Raw genomic sequence first — 21,691 nt, forward strand, 5'->3', positions numbered from 1 at the left:
TAGACCTCTGCCTTATTAAAAAAAAAAAAACAAAAAACACAGCATTTTATGTCAGAAATTAGATGGAAGAGACAGACTTTCGTAAGACATCACGCAGTACCTACTGCAGACAGCGGGGGAGACAGGCAGTGAGTGCGTAAGCTTCCTGATTATGCTGCATTACTACCATTTTATTAAGTTTGTGCCTGTTACTCTAATTCTGGAAATCCTCTGAGAAAGGGTGCTATTTGTGACACTTATCTTGGTATTGAAAAAATTAGCAGAGAAGGAAATCAACTCTGAATTTAGGATTCCACAGGTGACAGTCGTACCCTACTTCTCAATGCTCTTAATTTGTGCTCTATTTTCAGAATAGTAAAAATGGAAAGTCTTGTTCTTGGGTGCCAGCAGTTGTCATTTAAATTTAGCAAGCTGAAAGATAATAACTGAATTACCTTGAAGAAAATGCGTATTTATGAAAGGCAAGCATGTTTAATGTTAATAAGTAACCAACTACAGAGTAAAGCTAACTCATGAACTTACGTGACCCAATTCTTGAACTAAAACTATACACCAGTGCGAAAATGATTCAAAATTTAAAATATGATTTATAAATAGCCTTCTGATAACAACTAACCCAACACTGACCTGTGTTTAACTCTCCAGGATCAAATACTGACGGCTAACTCCATTTAGGATGATATTCAAGTATCCGTATACAGTTCTGTACCTGATTTCTATGTAAGTAATCTGAGGGAAATTTTTGTTTTTTTTTTTAAATATTTTATTTATTTTTGAGAGAGAAAGAGAAACAGCATGATAGGGGAGAGAGTCAAAGGGAGAAGTGGGCTCCCTACTGAGCTGGGAGCCCAATGCGGGACTCGATCCCAGGACTCTGGGATCGTGATGTGAACCAAAGGCAGTTGCCCAACCACTGAGCTACCTAGGCACCCTTGAGGGAAATTTTTAGAGAATGATCTATCTACCACTGCAATCTTTAATGGATAATCTCAGTAAGAGCTACGTGTAAATGTCATGTTTTTCCAAGAGAATACTTAAATTTCTCTTTAGGTATCAAGATCTTTCTTTCCCTTGTAGTTAAGAACTGTACTTTCTCGAGGCAACGGGCCAACTAGGTAGCTCAGTGGGTTAAAGCCTCTGCCTTCAGCTCAGGTCCTGATCCCAGGATCCTGGGATCGAGCCCTGTACTGGGCTCTCTGCTCAGCGGGGAGCCTGCTTCCCACTCCCCTCTCTGCCTGCCTCTGTCTTCCTGTGATCTCTGTCAAATAAATAAAATCTTAAAAAAAAAAACAAACTGTACTTTCTCTATATAATTTGAGTCTAGAGAGTCTCTGAACTTATGCACACAGTATTTTTATATTCCTCCTCTGTGTTTTAAGACCTTCAGTTCCCAACAAATTCTTCAAAGTTCTTTTGATTCCACCTCCCACAATTCCGTAGAAGCGTGGTAAACTACAACAAGCAGAGCACCTTCTACCAAGGCTGCCTAGTAGAAAAAAAGCACACACTTAGAAGTCTAGCAGTTTTAAGATCAACTGTGTATCTTGAGTCTCAGACACTAATGGCACAAACTTGGGCAAATTATCTGGCCTCTAAGTCAGTTTTTGTATCTATAAAATGGAGGTATGCTACCTATCTTAAAGAGCAGCTGTGCTGATTAGAGAGCGTGGATGGAAAGCACCTAACAATACCCAGCCTGTGGGCTGCTGCTGCTTCTGCACTGGCGTCCTCCTTCTCATGCACCTTAAGCATCTGTGATGCAAAAAGCACCAGAGAAGGGCAACAGGTAATACAAAGAGGTATGAGATGCCAAACTTTCTAAGAAGAGACTCAGGGACGATCATGACTCTCCCTATAAAATTAGATCCATACTTCACACAAATGAAAATAAAGTCCAGATGGAGAAAAGATTTAAATGTAAAGGTTCAGGAAAGATACAACTAAAGCACTTAAAGAAACTGTGGCTAATTTTTCTTTTCATAATCAGAGTAAACAAAGAGTTTCTTTTTTTAAAAAAAATTTATTTATTTTTAATTTTTATTTTTTAAAAAGATTTTATTATTTAAGAAAGAGAGGGAGAGAGAGAACACAAGCAGGGGGAGAGGCAGAGGGAGAAGCAGACTCCCTGCTGAGCAGGGAACAGGACCTCAGGATCATGACCTGAGCCAAAGGCAGACGCTTAATTGACTGAGCCACCCAGGCGCCCTTAAATTTTATTTTTTTAATTTAATACCCATACCCAGTGGGGGCTCAAACTCACAACTCAAGAGTCATATGCTCTACTGACTGAACCAGCCAGGCTCCCCCAAATACTTTCTTTTTTAAAAAAAATTTTATTTATTTATTTGACAGACAAGAGATCACAAGCAGGCACAGAGGCAGGCAGAGAGAGAGGAAGAAGCAGGCCCCCTGCTGAGCAGAGAACCTGATGTGGGGCTCGATCCGGGACCCTGAGATCATGACCTGAGCCTAAGGCGCCCCTCCCCAAAGACTTTCTAACTAGGATACAAACCCCAAATCCATAAACAATTGCTATATTTGTATAAAATGCAGATTGTAAAAGTAATTGCTATATAAAAACTTTAAAACAGGGGCACCTGGGAGGCTCAGTGGATTAATCCTCCGCCTTCGGCTTGGATCATGATCCCTGGGGTCCTGGGATTGAGCCCAGCATCAGGCTCTCTGCTCAGCAGGGAACCTGCTTCCTCCTCTCTCTCTGCCTGCCTCTCTGCCTACTTGTGATCTGTCTGTCAAAAAAAATAAATAAAAATCTTTAAAAAAAATTAAAAAAACTTTAAAACACTTATTATGATAAACCTACCTGTAACAAATCAGTATTTATTCAGAAAAAGAGATTAGCAACTTATATCACAAAAAGCTAAGTTCCATAATATATAAAGAACTTCTACAAATCAGTAAGGAAAATACCAACAATCCAATAGCAAAGTGGGTTAAGGAAACGAACAGTTCACAGAGGAGGAGTGATAAAAAGTTCTAAACATATGAAAATATGATCTACTGCATTCCCTACAAAGGAATAGTGTATTAAAACTATATGAAATATCACTTTTCACTTACCAACTGTCAAAGACAAAATCTGGTAAAAAAAAACACAGTGCCATTCAAAGGGGTCACGGAAAAAGACATTCACATATATTGCTGGTGAGAATCAATCTCACTGAGAACCATTTGTCAGTAACTCATCAAAATTAAAGTGAACATAGTTTTTGACCCAGCTATCTTACTTCTAGGAACATATCACAGGAAAATAATTACAAAGGAGGGAAATTATCTATGTAAAGGATATCTGCTGTAACATGTCTGTAATGGCAAAAGACTGGAAACAGTCCATCAATTAGGAGATTGGTTAAATAAATTACAGCTTATCCACACAAGCTTCTATAATTGCATATATAAAAGGAAGTTTTTTCTGTACTAATGAAAATAGATCTTCAAGATATATCATTAAATTTAAAAAGCAAGATGCAAAGATGTGTACTTTATGCTACCTTATGTGTAAGAAAAAGGGGGACTTATATGTATTTCTTTGTATATTAATAGAGGCTCCCTGGAAAGAAACATGAAAAATGAGTAATACTGCTGTGTCTGAGGAGGAAATGTTGGATGGTTGTAAGACAATCGTATACTCTTTTTAACCAGATAAATTCAGCTTTAAAAAAAAAAAAAAAGACAGGGGTGCCTGGGTGGCTCAGTGAGTTAAAGCCTCTGCCTTCAGCTCAGGTCATATCCCGTGGTCCTGGGATGGAGCCCCACATCAGGCTCTCTGCTCAGTGGGGAGCCTTCTTCCCTTCTCTCTCTGCCTGCCTCTCTGCCTACTTGTGATCTCTCTCTGTGTCTCTGTCAAATAAATAAATAAATTAAATAATCTTTTAAGGAAAAAAAAAAAAAGGATAAAACAGGTGTTACCAACAGGGGAAATGGTAAAACATACACAAGTTTATTTCTTACAACTTTTTAAGCTTTTATTTAAATTCCAGTTAGTTAACATACAGTTTGTTATTTATTTCAGGCATAAAACATAGTGACTCAACACTTCCCTCCATTACCTGGTGTTCATCATGACAAGTACCAGCCTTAACCCCCATCACTACTTCACCCATCTCCCCACCCCATTCCCCTCTGGTGACCTCAGTCTGTTGTCTATAGTTGAAAGTCTGTTTCTTGGTTGGCCTTTTTCTTTTTCTTTCTTTCTTTCCTTCCCCCCACCCCAAGATTGATTTATTTGAGAGACAGAGAAAGCAAGTGAGGGGAAGGGCAGAGGGTGGGGGAGAGAAATCCTCAAGCAGACTCCCTGCTGAGCGCAGAGTCCTACAAAGAAAGAGCTCTATCTCAGGACTCTGAGATCATGACTTGAGCTGAAACCAAGAGCAGGATGCTTAACTCAGTCACTCAGGCTCCCCTTTTCCCATTTTTTAGCATGTGATTTTTACAACTGCATGTGAATCTACAATTATTTCAAAATAAAGAGGTTAAGTTAAAGAATACAAATCCCCTCTCTTTCTTTTGGTTCTAATCAAGGCCTTCAAATAGCCAAGCGATCTCCCCTGGGTCAGCTCCCGAGTCCCTCTAAACCTCTTTCTTACCACTGACACCTCCTTGTTTTGTGTGGTGGCACAGAGGGAACCACACACAAAGATGCACGCTGCCCAGATCAGCCAGAAGTGCAGAATGAAATCCTGAGAAACAAGCTGCAAATGGTCAACTAAGAGGTTTCAAGGACTTCCTAACTTTACCTCTGCGAAGGGGCTAGGAGATGGTGTGAAGACAGAAGGTAAGAGAGGTGGTCTGGGGAGACTCCAAAGAGTAAGAACTTGTTTTCTCCACTTCTCCTGGGACTCAAAGTACCTGGATTATTAGGTATGAGTCATCCTGCCTCCTGGCTACTTCTTAAAATGGGAAAAGTGATGGATGGCCCAGGAACCTGAAAACTTCAGGACACTAGCCACTGAAATCCTTCCACTAAATCACCCCTTATATAGACTCCACACTCACCAAAGGACACACAGGACACCTAGAGGAAGGACAATTTTGTGCAGAATGTCCAGTGAGAATCACAGAGCAAGGGGCAGCAGGAAAGTAGACAGGAGGTGTCAATAAACAGGGTTAAGAAGTTAGCCAAAACCTTCACTTAGTTATACTAACTCCAAGAGAAAACTTGCAACAAAAACAAGTTTGCGTTTACAGATTTCCTGAGCACTCAACTGGTATAGGACTATGGCTCCTGAGACATCAGAGAGACTCTGGAGACCTGACTTAGGAACAGAGGTAAGAAACGCTGTCAAATAATTCATACACTTAAGAGAAGGAAACCACTGCCCTGACCAGAAGGAAACTACATGCTGTGGTATGTCTCAGGGAATGGTGGAAGACTTAGAATCTTCTGGACAGAATGTTACAGGTGTGAACAGAACGGCATGGGGGGGCACGAGGTGGGAAGGGCAGGGAACGGGACACTTTAGAGGGATGCCGCCATCATCGGGAAAACCAAAGCTTCCCAGAAACAGCCAGGCATTTTTGCTAAAAGCGTATCAGGTGGGGCTTTTGAGTTAAAATTTGCGGTTCGCTTTCCCCTACATGCCCGCCTTCGCTTACCTTTTTCATTTATTTTATTTGACACGCTCTGGGCCTTTACCAAATTAGACCAACGAGTCCAGTCTTGAAAAGCTAACAACTGCTCTCCACACACACCAATTTCCCTTTTCCTAAAACAAAGCCTTTAAAAGGGAAGGGAAAGTGAAGAAAGAGAGCGTGTTCACAATGCCTGCCAATTCTTTTCGCCAACTTGGGTTTCCGCAATTAAGCTTTGCACTGTTGTATGTGCATCTTCTGTTTAAAAAAAAAAAAAAGATGAAAGGAGAAGGGACATGAAACACTGAGCACCAGAACTCAGCTTTAAAGGTGCCATAACCAAAAGGTAAAAAAAAAAATTCCAGGAAGATGAAATGATTTAAGCGAACACTTGAACAGTGAGTTGCTGCACGCATACTCACAAAACTATTCACTGCCTCCAGCAGGGGAGATTCAAAGAGTCTCTCCCTCCCTCTTTTAAGTCACTCTAAAGCTGACAGAGTGACAAAAGCTCCCCAGTGGGTGGGGGTGAGGAGGGAAGGGGGCTCAAACCTCACCCCTCCCTCAAAGGGCGAGAAACGGCATCTGAGCACAGAGCCGCGGGCATCATCCTCTGCACCCTCGCTGCACTCAGGATTCTGGCTTTGGCTCCAGGACCCCTGTGGCCTGTCCGCAGTTATCAAGAGTTGGGGCATCCTTCACCAAGGAATCCCGACTACACATGCCACCACCGGCAAGCAGCAGCCAGGAGAGTGGCAGAGGTCAGGGGGTCAGAGCATCCAAGATCTGGCACGCTGGATGCCCTACCGTGGCCGATTCCCAATGCCATCTGTTGTAAGCTGTGTCACAGTCGGTTGCTAACCAAGTTCCTAGGTTTACAGTCAATTAAAAAAAAAAAAAGGGTCTCCCTCTGTAACAAAATGTATTTTTCCCCCTGCATTCAAGTAGCATCCCCCATAGGACACGCCTTGTTCTGGGGACTCAGCCTACAGGAGAAAAAGGCAGAAATGGTGTTTGCAGTCCAGTACGGGGAGCAACCAGTAAACCAGCAGACCAACAAGGAACAGGGTTTTAGTCATGATCAGTACTACGAAGAAAACTAGGTAGACAGGGTAATGGGACAGGGCAGACAACGGGTTCTAGAAAAGGAGAAGGAAGTCTTCTGAGGAGGTGACATCTGAGGCCTGGACGGTGCAGAAGAGCCAGGGAGGGTGTGGGGTGTGGGGGAGGGGGAAGAACCAGTCTGAAAGGCTCCGTGAGGAGGTCAGTGTGGCCACTCTCGACACGCGGGTGCTCGGCCTCCGTCTGCGGGGTGAGTGGCAGTTAGAAGACGAGGCGCTGCTGGGGGTGAGGGGTGGGGAGTCCGTGGACCATGCCTGGACGACAGGGCTCTTCCTGTCCTCCCGCCACAAAGCCCCTCCAGCCTTCCGTCCACAGTCCCCAGCCCGGACCCCTGCGTGCTCAGCTCCGCCTCGAGACGCCCTTCTCGCTCCTTCACATCCTCTTCTCCAGCTGCAGTTTCCCAGTTCGAGTCTCACCCCCTCCTCCCCTGCCCCTCAGATCCAGTGCAAGGGCTCCTGAGGGCCCGGAGCACTCAGTCACCTTTCTAAGCAAATACTGACCTTCCTACTAAGTGTCAGGCATTAGCCTTACCCTGGGGATACGGAAGGGATCTAGACACAGGCTCTGCTTCAAGGGGTCTGGCCTGGTCTTCAGGGAGAGGAAGTGGTAAACACACACTTTCTACTCAGTGGGGTAATCGTAACAATAAAGTTCATTTGACTTTTAATCAGGTAACTGCCTCTTTTGTGGGAGCAGATGATGTCACCTGCCCAGATCAGCCTGAAAACTCAACAGCCAGGTAAACCTGCTTCCTGGAAGGCCTAGGCGGTGGACTTGAAGCCTATTGTTCCTTAGAAGTGTCCCGGTTTGGACAATGAGCTCACCTCACCTATGAGGACCCCGCCTCCAGTCCCAAGCCTTGTCGCTAAAGCCTGCTGCCCGCGGGGCCTCAACTTACACTCCTGCCTCCTCTACCACACCTCCCTGTACAAAGCTTCACTTCCAGTTACCAGAACCCACTGCCACCTCCGACACCGCAGGCCGTTTCTCTGCCCCACGCCCTCCACGCTTGGTCCAGGAACGGCATTCAGTGAACGCTTGTTAAAACACAGAAATAAAGGGGAGGCCTGTCCACCTGCACCGCAGCTAACTTCAGTCTCTAAGCCGCAAAAGCTGTCCTGGCGGCACCTGCCCTCCCACTCAGCGTTCTTGTCTTCACTACCCCTTAGTAGCAGAAAGGCACTATGTAACACGATTTTTAAAAAGATTATTTATTTATTAAAGAGAGAGAGACAGGGAGAACACACGAGTGAGGGGCGGGGCTAAGGGAGGGGGAGAGAATCTTCGAGCAGACACCCCGATGAGTACGAACCTCCGAACCGGAGATCATGACCTGAGCTGAAATCAAGCGTTGGACACTTACCGATGGAGCCACCCAGGTGCCCCTGCAGTCTGCTTTCTTAAAGCAACAGTGATTTAGACGTGTAAGTTCCAGAGGACCAGCTTAGAAAGGAATGATGTGGTCACACTGTGCATTCTCTCCTGACACCCCCTTCTGCACCGCACGTGCCCAGCCCTCCCTGATAGCGACACAGGAGGCAGGGTGTCTAGAGCCCCGGGAAGGCCACTCACTCGGCTCTGGCTCACACCTGTGAGAAAGGGAACTGGACTTCCAGATGACGTCAGGTTCCCTTCAGCCCTAACATTTTATAGTGAGTTTAGAGCATTAGTAAAATCCAATTTCAATAAAAGAATAATTTGGAAAATACTATGTGGGACAAGTATAAACAGGCTCTACTTTTTATTGTTAACTACAAAAGGGCAGATGCCAATAATGCAGCGACAGAAGACAAGAAGCAGCCAGAGCATGCTAATGGACTCCCAGAAAGGACACGGGTGGGGTATACCCAGTAAAGCAGAAAGATTCAGCCATGCAATGGACAGCTTGAGACAGTCCAGCAGAAAGGCAGGCAAAGTCCCTGCAGTGAATTAAGAGAAAGTTTTAAAATGTTCATGCTGTAACAAAATCTCCAATTTATTGGAGACTAATGACAACTCAAAGAAGAAAGCCAGATAAATTCATGTTTGTCTTTTAAGGAAGGGGTGGTAATACAGAAACCACAATAGGAATTAGGCTTCAAAGGGGTTTTCACGTGCTTTTCATCCAAATATTACAGAAGGGAACAACCTATCATACCATGACTTTGAGATTATTAAGTGAACCCTGGGTGGCCCAGCTGGTTGAGTGGCACGACTCTTGATTTCCGCTCAGGTCATGATCTCAAGTCCCACGTCCAGCTCTACACTCAGCAGGGAGTCTGCCTAAGACTCTTTCTCTCTCCCTCTGATAAATACATTTTAAAAAACAAAAAAACAAACAAAAAACCTCTCTCTTGATTAAAAAAAAAAAAAAAAAAAAAAAAGGAATCTTTTTTCATGGTTTGGCTCCTTGTCAGTATTTTTACTGAAGTGACCTAACTCACAGCAAGACTCACAAGTCACCTAACTCACTTTCTCAAAAGTTTTTACCTTGTAATAAAAATCGATTCACCATTAAGATATCAACAAGTGGCCCCTTCCTACACTCAACAAATATCTATTTTATAATATTCCCGTTCATTCAGCAACTATTTACTGGGCGTATACAACGTGCCAGGCCCTGAGGACACAGCAGAAAGAAAAAAAAGAAGGGAAAAACCCAACACGGGCTTAGTCCTGCCCTTGGGAAGCTAGGTGTAGTTGGGGAAAGAGACGTTCATTAGAGAAAACTGATGGAAACGTCCACTGAGGCCACAGTAGGTGCACAGTAGGTGGCACAAGGTACTACTGTGTGTGCAGACCAGGCGGGGAGGGAGAAGGGATTTCCTGAGACTGCAGGACGGTGCTAGGGACGGAGGGCGTGGGAGTAGGAAGGAGTCTAAGCAGAGGGAAGAGAATCGATAAAGGCTACGAAGGAGAAACCGGGCTGCTGAGGAACTGAAATGAGACCTGTACGAGGGGAAGTGGAGCAGATGAGCCCGCCCAGCCACCACCCTGCAGGTGCTGGGAGCAAGTTTCTTCTCTTTCCCCAAAGCGCGGGAATCCACCACTGGGTTTAAGCGGGAAGAGATTTCTATTCTCCAAAGGTCACTGGAAGCAGAGAACCGTGTGTGTAGGGGCAAAGCTCGGGAGCCGTCCACATGCACAGGGCTGGCTCTGTCAACTTTACTAGCAATCGTTGAGCCCACGCAGGAGACAGGCCACACACATCATTTTCACAGAGAGGTTTTCATATAAAGAATGGTTAGCTAGGTATAAAATGACTGACTAGTCCCTGCAAAATCAAACAGAAAGAGACAGAGAGCACACTGTCTGCAGCAGAGCAGCCGCCTGAGGCTGGGGGGCAAAGGGACGAAGTCCCGCCATGGACCTCTGCCTGGGGGGGGGGCGGTGGGGGGGAGTGCCTGCACCTTAGGGGGTGCAAGAAAGCTGGTTCTGCGAGGTCCCTGCACGTGGTAGAAAAACTGGGGAATGGACTGAGCCGCTGCTACAGGAAGGAAATGCTGCCGCTGGAGCAAGGCCGCGTTGCTAAGAGGAAACAGACAGGAAGAAGCCAGTTCCTTCTTCCTCCTCTGGCCCCGCGGTGGCCCTCGCACACCCCTGTTGACAATGCCTGACAGGGCCAGAAGCAGGGGGCAGAATTTCAGCTTTAACACCCCGAGAGCAGGAAGGGTGAGCTTGGGGCTGAGAAACAAACACTTAATAACCAAGAGAACACACAAAAAAGTGCCTGACACAACTCGCACCAACCCCTGGTCTTTTCCAACACGGCTGGATGACTCACAGACCATATTAAATCTTGGATACCATGATCATTCAGACAAACCAATTTAGGTGCTGCTAAGAAAAACTGTCACCCATTAGACTAGCTCGATGCTAAGTCTCCGTGAACTGTAAGACGCATCCGTATTTCAGTATATGTGCTGCTGAAGCGAGCACAGACGCATCCGTATTTCAAAGATGTTAGAGGGCGAAGAAAAAAAAAATGTATATTTCAGAATTGACAAAACAGCTGAATATTCCTTAGCAGTATGTCAAACTTAATCAAAACAAGTCACTTATTACTGACAAAGCCAGATAAAAGGGAAATACCGAAAACCAGGAGCTCTAAGAAGGATTTGTTTTGCTCTATTTTGGGGGGTTTAACTTTTTATTTTGAGATCTATGGATTGACACACAGAGATCCTGTATACCATTCACTCAGTTTCTTCCAGGGGCAAGTCTTACATGACTGTAGCAGAACATCACAAACAGGAAACTGGCACTGATGTAATCCAGCAATCTTACTCGGATTTTACCAGTTTTTATGTGCTCGTTTGTGTATGTGCGTATTGTTCTCTGCCAATTGTCATATGTGGATTTGCACAACCATCACATCACAGTCAAGGGACAGAACAGCTCCGCCGTGACAGTCCCCATGCTATCCTATCACAACCATGGCCAACCCTCTCCCTGACCAATACCGTTCTGCGTTATTTTTAAGGCAAAGAGCTTATATATTACTCTATCACTATTTGTCATATGAATTGAATTTTCTTCTGTATTTAAAGAGCAATTAAAGAATGTGGTATCTCAGTTGGCTTTGGGTTAACTATTCCTACACGGGAACACACTGCCAAGTGGGTAAGGACCTCTCCAGAAAAGGAAATCTCGTTTTCTGACTACTGTCAGATCCCTGCACTAGCCCAGGTTCGCCCCTTCATTGCAACACTGAATGTTAGCTGCTATTATCATCCTTGTGATTGGGTATGATTAGCCTGATTATGTCTCTCCTGTTCCAGTTTTGCCACCCTCTGACACTTTTTTCACAGAGCAGTCAGAGTGATTTTTATAAAAATAAAATCCAAACATGCCTCTGCTTGCTTAAAATCCCTCCCAACTTTCCAGACCAAGCCTTATTTCCAGAGCCTGCCATTCGCAGCTCTTGGAGGCCTGGCACCCGCGGCTCTCTGGCCTCTGCATCTCCAGGACAAGAAGCCACGCGCCACCTCCTTCCGCGGACCATTCCCCATACCTTTCAGACTCAGGGTGCTCCCTCCTCAGCAAAACCTCCCTGGTGCCCTTCACTGGAGGCTTCGTGCCCCTTCACCATGTGGGCACTCTCTCTTTATTGTGAAAAATTATTCGTGACATAAAATTCACCATTGTTTCTATTTTTTTTTTTAAAGATTTATTTATTTATTGACAGAGAGAGAGAGGGAGGGAGAGAGCACTGGCAGAGGGAGCGGGAGAGGAAGAAGCAGACAGCCCATGAGGGGCTGGAACTCAGCCGGTGGGATCACAACCTGAGCCAAAGGCAGATGCAGAACCGACTGAGCCACCCAGGCGCCCCCACTGTAACTATTTTTAAGCGTACAGTTCATTGGCATTAAGTACTCTATTCAGCTTTAACACAAGTTTATTACTCTAGATGCAGCAGGCATTGAAATATGTAACAGTTTTCCGCAGAGTAGGAGAAGGAACATATCAGAAGTCAGAAATTAGAGACGTCATAGTCTCATTTAATAGGAAGAGTTATGCTATTAACAGTTAAGACGTGAGCTGTCCAATATGGTGGCCACTAGCCACACCTGGCCATTTACATTGACGAAAATCAAATAAAATGTGGAAATTAGTTTCTCAGTCACACCAGTCGTATTTCAAATGTTCAATAGCCACATGTGGCTCACGGGCACCACATGGGGCAGCACAGATACTGAGTATTTCTATCACTGCCGAAAGTTCTACTGGATAGCACTGCTGAAGACTATTTTTAAAAGAAATGAGGACTATCCAGCTGGCGAAGGCAAGGCACACAGGCAGGAGCAAAGCCACAGCCACAAGGGAAGCTGAGGCATGCTGGAAGCATGTAGAAACCCGGCACACAGAGACCACAATCTTGGCCTATGTCCATACCTAAAGGCCATAAAAACCCCAAGCTAATCTGTACCCAAAGGTATGCTTTTAAAAAAATCATAAATGCTGGCAATAAGGACCCTAAGGAAAGTGCCAACAGCAGTAGGTGCAGAGGCTAAGAATGGAACAGTTAAGACGGGAAAGGCATTAAGAAGCCAACAAGGTCCCTCCAGCAAGGACCACGTTCTGAGTCTTAAAGAATAGACTTCAGTTAGGGGGACAAGGTTAGCAGGGTGTTCCAGGCAGGGTTCAAGGTCATGGAGCTGGTAGGTGGGAGAGCCAAGATTCAAACACAGGTCTGTTTCCCAGAGATCTTGACCGTTCGAGTAGATAACTGGGGGAAACCGCAGCAGCACGGCAATCTGACAACCTGAGAGCGGCTGGAGCCCTAAGTCGGAGGGAAATGACAGGAGATAAGTCTCAGATAAGCAGGGGCTAGTACAAAGGGCTTTGTCTCTCAGGCTAAATTTGGACTTTATCTTGGGGAGGAACTGTTGAAGCAATCTAGTAAGCAAAGTAATGAAACCACCACATTGCCGTTTTAGAAAGCGAGCCTTCCAGGTGGAGGAAGGTTACTGGGCCGGAGGAGAGAGAGGCAGAAGGACGGGTGAGTCAGGAGTAAGGGAGACTTCAGGCTTCAGGCTCTGCAGTCAGAGCCCGGCCAGCTCCACGCAGCACACAACCCTGGACATGCTTCCTTCGTGTGAAAGGGGGTATCTCCCTACACATTTTCTTAGGGATGAGGGGCTGCCCTCTTCTGAGGACAGCTGTCAGGGTCCTCCTGACAACACCCCCTGCTGTCCTTTCTGGGACGGAGGGCTGCAAGGACAAGGCTGGCTTGGGTTGCTGGGGCCTCCTGCTGCCCTGCTGGGAGGGCCTGTCAGAAGGGATACAGAAAGAGGTGTTGCCCTGGGCTTCCCAGGAACACAGGCCAGTCAGTTCCTCTGGCTGGCTGAACAGTTTGCGCTGGCCTGAGGTTGCCTGCACAAAGTTGTGGTCAGGATTACACGGGACGCATGGGAAGAGGGGGGCATGCTGTCTTACTCACTCAGGTACTCAGTACAGGGGGTGTTCTCAGTACCACCCGAAAAGTTTAGGCAAGAGAAAAGCACCTGAACCAAGTCAGTGAGAACAAAGAGGAAAGATGGAATCTCAGCTAAGCAGGGAGCAATCACCAAAGAGTCTTAGTGACTGATTAAACGAGAAAAGAGAAAAAGAAAGGTATAAGATGGTCATTTTCAAAGGAGGTGTTTTTGCCAGCCAGGGATCATCGCTAATGTGTGGAAACGCATGAGACTTTCATAGGGACAGGGCTCTACTGGCAGCTAGTGGGTAGGGACCAGGAACGCTGCTCAACACCAGACAACGCTTGGGGCTGGTCCTTCAAACAAAGTATTATCCGGCTTCCAGTGTCAGCTCTGAGCTTTAGATACTGTGGTCTAGGATGGTTTCCAGGTTCCTAGACTAGGGTGACTGGTCACGGCAGGCTCTGCATCAAGAGAGAGCACACAGGAGGAAGGACAGAGGTCCGGGGATGGGGGAGGCGCTCAAAAGAGCCTGAGTCGAGGCTGGGATGTGGTAAAACCTGTGTGCCCCTGGGGCGCCCAGACGGACCTGTTGAGTAAGAGCTTGGAAACGTATCAGAGGAGAGGTCGAGATGTAACAGGAGTCAGAGCCTTAAAGTGCCAAGGTAGAAACCCAGGTCCCAGGAGTAATGAGTTTATCCAGGGAGCATGAAGAGAGATGGCCAAGGACAAAGCCAAGGAGGATATGGATTTTAGCAAACCACAGCACATCTTCCTTATCATTAACTGAGTGAAGGGCTAGGAAAGATGCGTATGACAGGATATTTGCTACCAACAGTATGCTAACGGCTCCCAACCCTCGCCTTTATTTACAGCTAGGACTACGGCAGCAAAGAGGAACCCTTGGGAGCATCCAACTCATCTACCTGTTTTAACCACTGAAAGCAATGCCTGACAAATGCTAGAAAAAATAATTTTGATCCAAGTGCTAGTACTTCTCAATAATCCAGAAGCGGAAATGGATCCACAGACTCCCTCAGCAATTTATTTATTTATTTTTAAAAAGATTTTTTAATATTTTTTTGACAAAGATCACAAGTAGGCAGAGAGGCAGGCAGAGAGAGAGGAGGAAGCAGGCTCCCTGCTGAGCAGAGAGCCCCATACGGGCTTCAATCCCAGGACCCTGAGATCATGACCTGAGCCAAAGGCAGAGGCTTAACCCACTGAACCACTCAGGCACCCCCCCCAACCCCTTAGCAATTTTAAGCAACACTGTACAAGCCACACACCTTCAAAGCTATGTTATAAAGATCAAACTCTGTGTTCAACAGCCAACATTAAGAGGCTTGTTGGGGGTGGAGGACAGGGAACAGCGCTAGGTGTTAGGTAAGGGGAACAATCATCAGCGCCTGTGTCCCCACCACATGTCACTGAGGGCACGGCATCTTCCTGCCTGTTGTCTCATCTCACCTGATTGATCTGTGCAGCGAAACTGTCACACGGGTATCGCCATCTCTATGTTATAGTTGAAGAAGCCACTTTAAAGGTTTTCTGTGATTTGCCCATGTTCACATAACTACTTAAATGGCAGGATGACAAGCCCTGTGGAACCTGAGGGGCAGCCATGAAGGTGGGAGGAAGAGCTAGTCCCTGCTTTTCATATGAAAATTAGGGCCAGGGGCGCCTGGGTGGCTCAGTGGGTTGGGCCGCTGCCTTCGGTTCGGGTCATGGTCTCAGGGTCCTGGGGTCTAGCCCCGCATCGGGCTTTCTGCTCAGCGGGTAGCCTGCTTCCCTTCCTCTCTCTCTGCCCACCTCTCTGCCTACTTGTGATCTCTCACTGTCAAAATAAATAAATAAAATATTTAAAAAAAAAAAAAAAAAAAGAAAATTAGGGCCAGTCCGAGAACAAGAGTGTCCATCGGGTGTTTTAGATGTATCTGTCCTTCAACCCTTCATGCCTTGGGGGTTCTTACTACTCTCAATTTAAAGTGAAAAATTTGAGTTTCAGAGACTTTAATTACAAATTTTTACACATAGTATGTGGCAGAGCTGAGGTTTAAACCCACATTTCTCTGATGCCCAAGCCCAAGTTTTTAATTTACTCTTTTCTTTTGCTTAATACTGAATTTTCTCCTGTTTTGGTAAGATAGGGTTTGGACTTTTTCCCTCACTAGCCAGATGACATGTCCAAACACAACTGGAAGAAATGAAAGTTACTTTCACTTATTTTCTTCTTACTCTCTATCGAGTACATGATTTGGATAGAAAGGGACTGGAGTAAGCGAAAGTTCTCAAGGAAGGCTGTAATCAGCTTTGACTAGAATAAACTGGGGCTCTCTTAGCTACTCACATTTTGAAGTTTTATCAACAGGAGATTAGGGACAGTAAAATCTAATGGTTGATGCGCTGAAAGAGAACCTAATGTGGGAAAGAAACATTTTTCCATCTGGCTCAATTACTTAGATGCCAAGAAAAAAAGAAAATGAAAAGGAGACGGCCATATTGCTGCTTTGCTAAACACGTGAATTCGCGTTCACATGCCACCAAAATCCCCTTCCACCAGCTTTGGGGACACAATGTCACATCTGCAGCGGCACAAGCTTTCCCAATGCCAAAGTCATGGGACAACCAAAGATCGCCGGGCCTGCCTTTCCCTTCTCCCTGTTTCAAGCATCTCTCATCTACAAAGAATTCAAAAACACATGTAAAAATAAGTATTCAGCACTTGAGTTACTTGAGTTACTTCTTGGATGAAGACTTGACATTTCTGCTATTTTTCCACTCTTTAAAACTTCTGGGGTAATTTTTTAAAAGCTTTTATTGTTAAATATTTAGTGCATACAAAAGAACACCCATGTACCCACCACTCAGTTAAAAGCAGAGAACATTCCCAGTACCCAGGGACCCCTGGACCCCACTGTGATCTCACCCCTTCCCACTCTATGAGTTTGCCACCCCTCAGCTAAATGCCTGTCACCTCCTTGCTTTACCACACAGTGCTTTGCAGCCTGAACAAAGTATTTTTTGTTTTGCATATTTTTATAAATGGATCTGTACTATTTTATTCTTTTGAAACTTGCTTTTTCTCACTCCATATTATATTCCTAAAATTAATTTGCGTTGTGTTCCGGTTTGTTCACATAAATGCTGTACAGAGTTTCATCATTAACGTACCACAAAGTATTCATCCATCCCCCTTTTGATGGACATTTAGATTTCCAATTTGTGCTACTACACACAGTATTGCTGCTGTAAACATCCAGGGACTCTCCCTTCCTATGGAAGCATGTATACAACAAGAGTTCTTCAGTGAGGCAGGTTAACTGCAGATAGTTCTAGCTGCTGGGTCACCCGAACTTCACCGCATACTGTTACAGTTTTCCAAAGTGATTACTACAGTTTTCTCTCCCATCTGAAGAGTGTAACAATTCCTGTTGGCCCTACATCCTCACTAATCCTTGGTACAGTACTTTCCAATCTTTTAGTTTTTGCTAACCCGAGGAGTACAAAATGCTATCTATCTCATTGTGCTTTAACTTGCATTTCCTTGATTACTCACTAAGTTGGATTTTACTCCCCTACGTTTATTGGTCATTTAGGTTTTTTCCAACCATGAAATTTGTTTCTTTATTTTTCTATTAGGTCTTTTTCTTATCAGTTTGTAAGAGTTCTTTGTGAATTCTGGCTACAGCTCCTTTCTTGATAAAATGTGCTGAAAATACGTAAGTTCTTAATTACAAAAAATATGAATGCAACAACTTTTTTCATTCATGATTTGTGCTTTTGCACCGTGTTTAAACATTCTCATCCCAAGATCACAAATATTCTCTTATATTTGTTTCTGTAAGTATTAAATCTTTTCATATTTATATGAATCCATCTGGTATTTATTTTTTTATAGAGTATGTCTGATTTGATCCTTACACACAGGGGGAAATGATGTGAAAATGGAGGCAGAAACTGCAGTATTATAGTGACAAGCCAAGAAACCCCAAGTATTGCCAGTAAACACCAGAAGCTAGGAAGAGACAAGGAAAGACTCCTCTCTGGTGCTTTCCAGAGAGAGCCCCACTCTGCCAACACCTTCATTTTGAACTCCCAGCCTCCAGAACAGTGATGGTGTAAATTCCTGATGTTATAAGTCATCTAGTTTGTGACATTTTGTTATGGCAGCCACCAGAGATTAATACAATCATCCCAGCACCTCTTGTTGAAAGCCCACCTCTCTGCTAATCTACAGCGTCGACTGTCACTTTGCCAACTGATTAATAAGGCCAGTTCTGTCACGGACTCCATATACATGGAATATACATGTGATCTGAATCACATGTATACACACATATACATGTGATCTGAATCTAGGCTTTTCACTCTTGATGCTCTGGTCCATCTCTAACCCTGCAGTTAAACTACAGTGCCTTAATTTCCAGCTTTGCATTAAGTCATGGGCAGGGTAAGTCCTCTTATTATTTCTGTTCTTCTCTCTTCCATATTAATTTTAAAATCAGTTTATCAAGTTTCAGAAAAAAAAACTGTTGGGGTTTTTATTGGAATTTAAATTTAAATCTGAGGAGAAATGACACCTTTATTTATTATTGTTTTTTAAGATTTTATTTATTTATTTGACAGAGAGAGGGAGAGAACACATGCTAGGGGAGCAGCAGAAGGAAAGGGAGAAGCAGGCTCCCTGCCAAGCAGGGAGCTCGATGTGGGGCTCGAACCCAGGACCCTGAGATCATGACCTGAGCCAAAGGCAGACGCTTGATATCTGAGCCACCCAGGTGCCCCAAAATGACACCTTTAAATTACTGAGCCTTCTTACCATGATCATGACAGAGCTCTATGCTTATTTAGGTCTTATATTAATGTCTCCTAATTATTTCCTTCCATAGAGGCCTTATTAGTTTTGTCCCAAAATTTTTATTTTCTCTTACGACTCTAATGATGTTTTAAAAGACTATATTCTTTTTTTTTTTTAAGATTTTATTTATTTATTTGACAGAGAGAAATCACAAGTAGGCAGAGAGGCAGGCAGAGAGAGAGAGGAGGAAGTAGGCTCCCTGCTGAGCAGAGAGCCCGATGCGGGACTCGATCCCAGGACCCTGAGATCATGACCCAAGCCGAAGGCAGTGGCTTAACCCACTGAGCCACCCTATATTCTTAAACGGGGACTCATTTAAATAAAAAAGATGAAACACTGTTCTTTAGAAACAGTTCCTAATCATATACTCATGCCCAGTAACCTCTTGACTGAGAATCTCATGTAGAATTCAGACATTCTAATAACCATATTAGTATCTACTATTCCAGTGCTCATTATGTGTTGGACACTACCCTAAGTATATAGTCCTCAAACCTCTGAGGTAAATTCTATTAGTCTCATTCTAAGGTGAAGAAACTGGCTTAAAGAGGTAAGGAGGCAATGAGGTAGCTCTAGAGATAAAAACCAGTACTTGGTTCCACTGCAAAACTTCTTAAATACCATTGTATTGTCTCCTGTATTGTGGTAGATGAGAATAAAAGCCACTTTAACCTCAGAATGCAAGAATTATTATCTCCTAATAATCAAAATCCCCTTAGGCTGCCCAAATTCACCTGATGGGTTCTCCAAATCAGAACAGCATTCACACTGCATTCAGGGTTTCAAAACTCTTCTGATTAATTTAGAAGAAAACACTCTACAGACGATAAACATTCAACACTTTCCATAGTTACATTAAAAAAAAATTAAGTAATATAGTAAACCAAGAATGTCACAAAGACCAGTATTATTTCGGTTTGTTACAATGGCAATTTTAGATAATTACTCAATTACTTAAAAAAAAATTAGCAATGTTTAAATGTCGATTTTCAAATTAACTGACTCACTTTCAAGATTCAGTAATGGACCTCAGTCAGACCTAAAAACTTCTAGGTTGATGGTTACTACTGCTTCCGTGGGCAAGTCAACATCTGACTAATCTTGTAATTTCCGTGATTACACTACTGTTTTATGTGTAAATTCTTTCTTACTATATTAGTCACAGAATCAGCATATCAGAGTGCCAGTAATCTTTTGACCTCCAGTCAATACCAAAGAATCCTTAGTTTCAATGCATAAAAAACTGATCTCACCTTATGTTAACAAATAATCTGTGAATGACATCTACTTATTTAATTACATCTGTTTATGTTCTCTGATGCTACAAATATTTATTAGACTTCTTCCAAGCACTTGGGTTACATCATTTAACAAAACAGAACACAATTCTCCCTATGAGAACAAGCCAACCAACTGGCAAAAAAAAAACCCCACAGGCCCAGCACCCTCCAGGTGTGGTTCTTAGGAGTGCTCGGGAACAGCCGATTGGCCTATTAAATCACATGTGTGCAATACACCTGAAATTAACACCATTATCAATATTAATGTATGTTAGGCAAAGTGCCCTTTGCTAGATATGTCTGCATATTGAACAATGCTGTTTGGTAAGATAAAAATGCATCAGTACTTTCAACGTAAGAGTTACCAGAGTCTTCTTAATATCAATAATTTCACTGGATGAGAGAAAATGATGATTAAAAAGCAATGGCAGTTTTCCTACGCCCGTTTCAGTGAACTGCTGGTATCCCTGCAAAACCCCAGTAATTGGCAACTTATTAAAAATACAAAGAGCAGCAGTGGTGGCAGAGAGAACAACAGCAGGTCGGTCTAAGCACAGCGGAGCTTCGCAGCAGCCGCAGGCGGCTGTGTAGTTGCTCGGCAGTCAATTACTCTCACAAAAGAGCATCAATGAGGGCAGGTAGCCCCCAGGTCAGCTGCACATGTTATCATTCAGAGATACATCATACTCACAAATAGTGGTGCAAGCATTAAAGATCCAGGTTCCACAAACTGCCACGCAACACGCAACATTTACTCCAGCTAATCATCTGGAGGCTTTTTCTGAATATGGTGGAACAGAGGAAGCAGAAAGGCAGGTCACCAGTGGGGAAGACGTACATTGCCTGGGTTCTACCAGTCCCTGGGAACCACAGTGGCAGCTGGTGATTCTTGAATGACCAGCCCTGGACACCGACCACAGCATCCTCAACCAGGATTTTCCCCTTCAAGGAAAAAAACAGGACCTGAGCTCCCACTTTACCCTAATGGTCTGTGAATAAACAGCAGACTGAGGTTTCACAGGACTGACCAAAATTTGCATTAAAAGATCCTGTCCCACACCTCCTTCTCTTAGAATTAAGCAACCAAGAACCCGAAGGGACTAAGCATGGTAGCAGTGGTTTCTGAAATACAAAAGACTATTCATAATCTCTAATAACTTAAAATAGATGTGGCAACACATAAAGACAAACAGTTACATATTTTGCTCAACATTCTGCATTACAATGTTTCTTCTCTTTTCTTTTCCTTCCCTTTCATTTAGGCTGAGAAGTAGAGGGCTGAAGAAGGCAGTGCTATGTGGGTAGAAAGAGGGCAAGATGGAATTCTGAGGAAGGAAAGGAAAGGAGAGAGAAATACATCACAACGGGCAACGGAGACAAGCAGGGGGTCCAAGCTGAGGCTAGCCACTAGCTTCCCACCCCACAACCAGATCACTGCACCCTGCAGAAAGCTGTGGCCAGAATTTTCAGCCATTTCTGGAGGTACTTCTGAGCTGCACCTGCCATGTGGCAGGAAATGAAAACAAAACACAAAATCGCAGAAGCAGAAGGCCTCACCACACAAGAATGTTCTGATGGCTGAACCTAAGGCTATATAAAGAAAGAAGATACCAGATCTCAAAATTTCATCTCAAATACAGAACTTATTGCAACTGTAAAGATCTTCCATAGTGGCCATGATCCAAGTAATCATTAAAGAGTTTATCGGGCTATCATCCCATTATCTATTTCACTGCACACTTGTAAACTTTTGCATTCTTAGACATACCTGGCAGAGATGAAAGTAGAAGCAAAGAGCATTCTCATGAAGCTGATTTCTGTTATGGAAGAAATGGTGGGCCGTGGATTGATGGAAAGAGGAAGGTGGATCATACAGCCAGAAGCAATCCTGATGGGAATCCGTTAAGGGGGTGAGGCAGACCTTGGGCAGTGGGGAAAAC

The 21,691-nt window shown here is 44.1% G+C and overlaps 1 protein-coding gene across 23 annotated transcripts in view; it reads right to left on the minus strand.

The window, feature by feature from the left end:
* Positions 1-21,691, minus strand: part of TNRC6B (trinucleotide repeat containing adaptor 6B) — a 261,328-nt gene that overhangs the window by 93,460 nt on the left and 146,177 nt on the right. The window contains exon 1 of one of the 23 annotated variants that reach the window (XM_082739933.1): positions 21,520-21,672. The exons of the other annotated variants lie outside the window; for them this stretch is intronic. Within the exon in view, the coding sequence (XP_082596059.1) occupies positions 21,520-21,623 (104 nt within the window). The 5' untranslated portion in view covers positions 21,624-21,672. Of the gene's footprint in view, positions 1-21,519; positions 21,673-21,691 lie in introns of those variants that run through there. 23 annotated transcript variants of the gene reach the window in all.

The sequence above is a fragment of the Mustela nivalis genome (assembly GCF_964662115.1).
Source record: "Mustela nivalis genome assembly, chromosome: 7".
Taxonomy (NCBI): Eukaryota; Metazoa; Chordata; class Mammalia; order Carnivora; family Mustelidae; genus Mustela; species Mustela nivalis.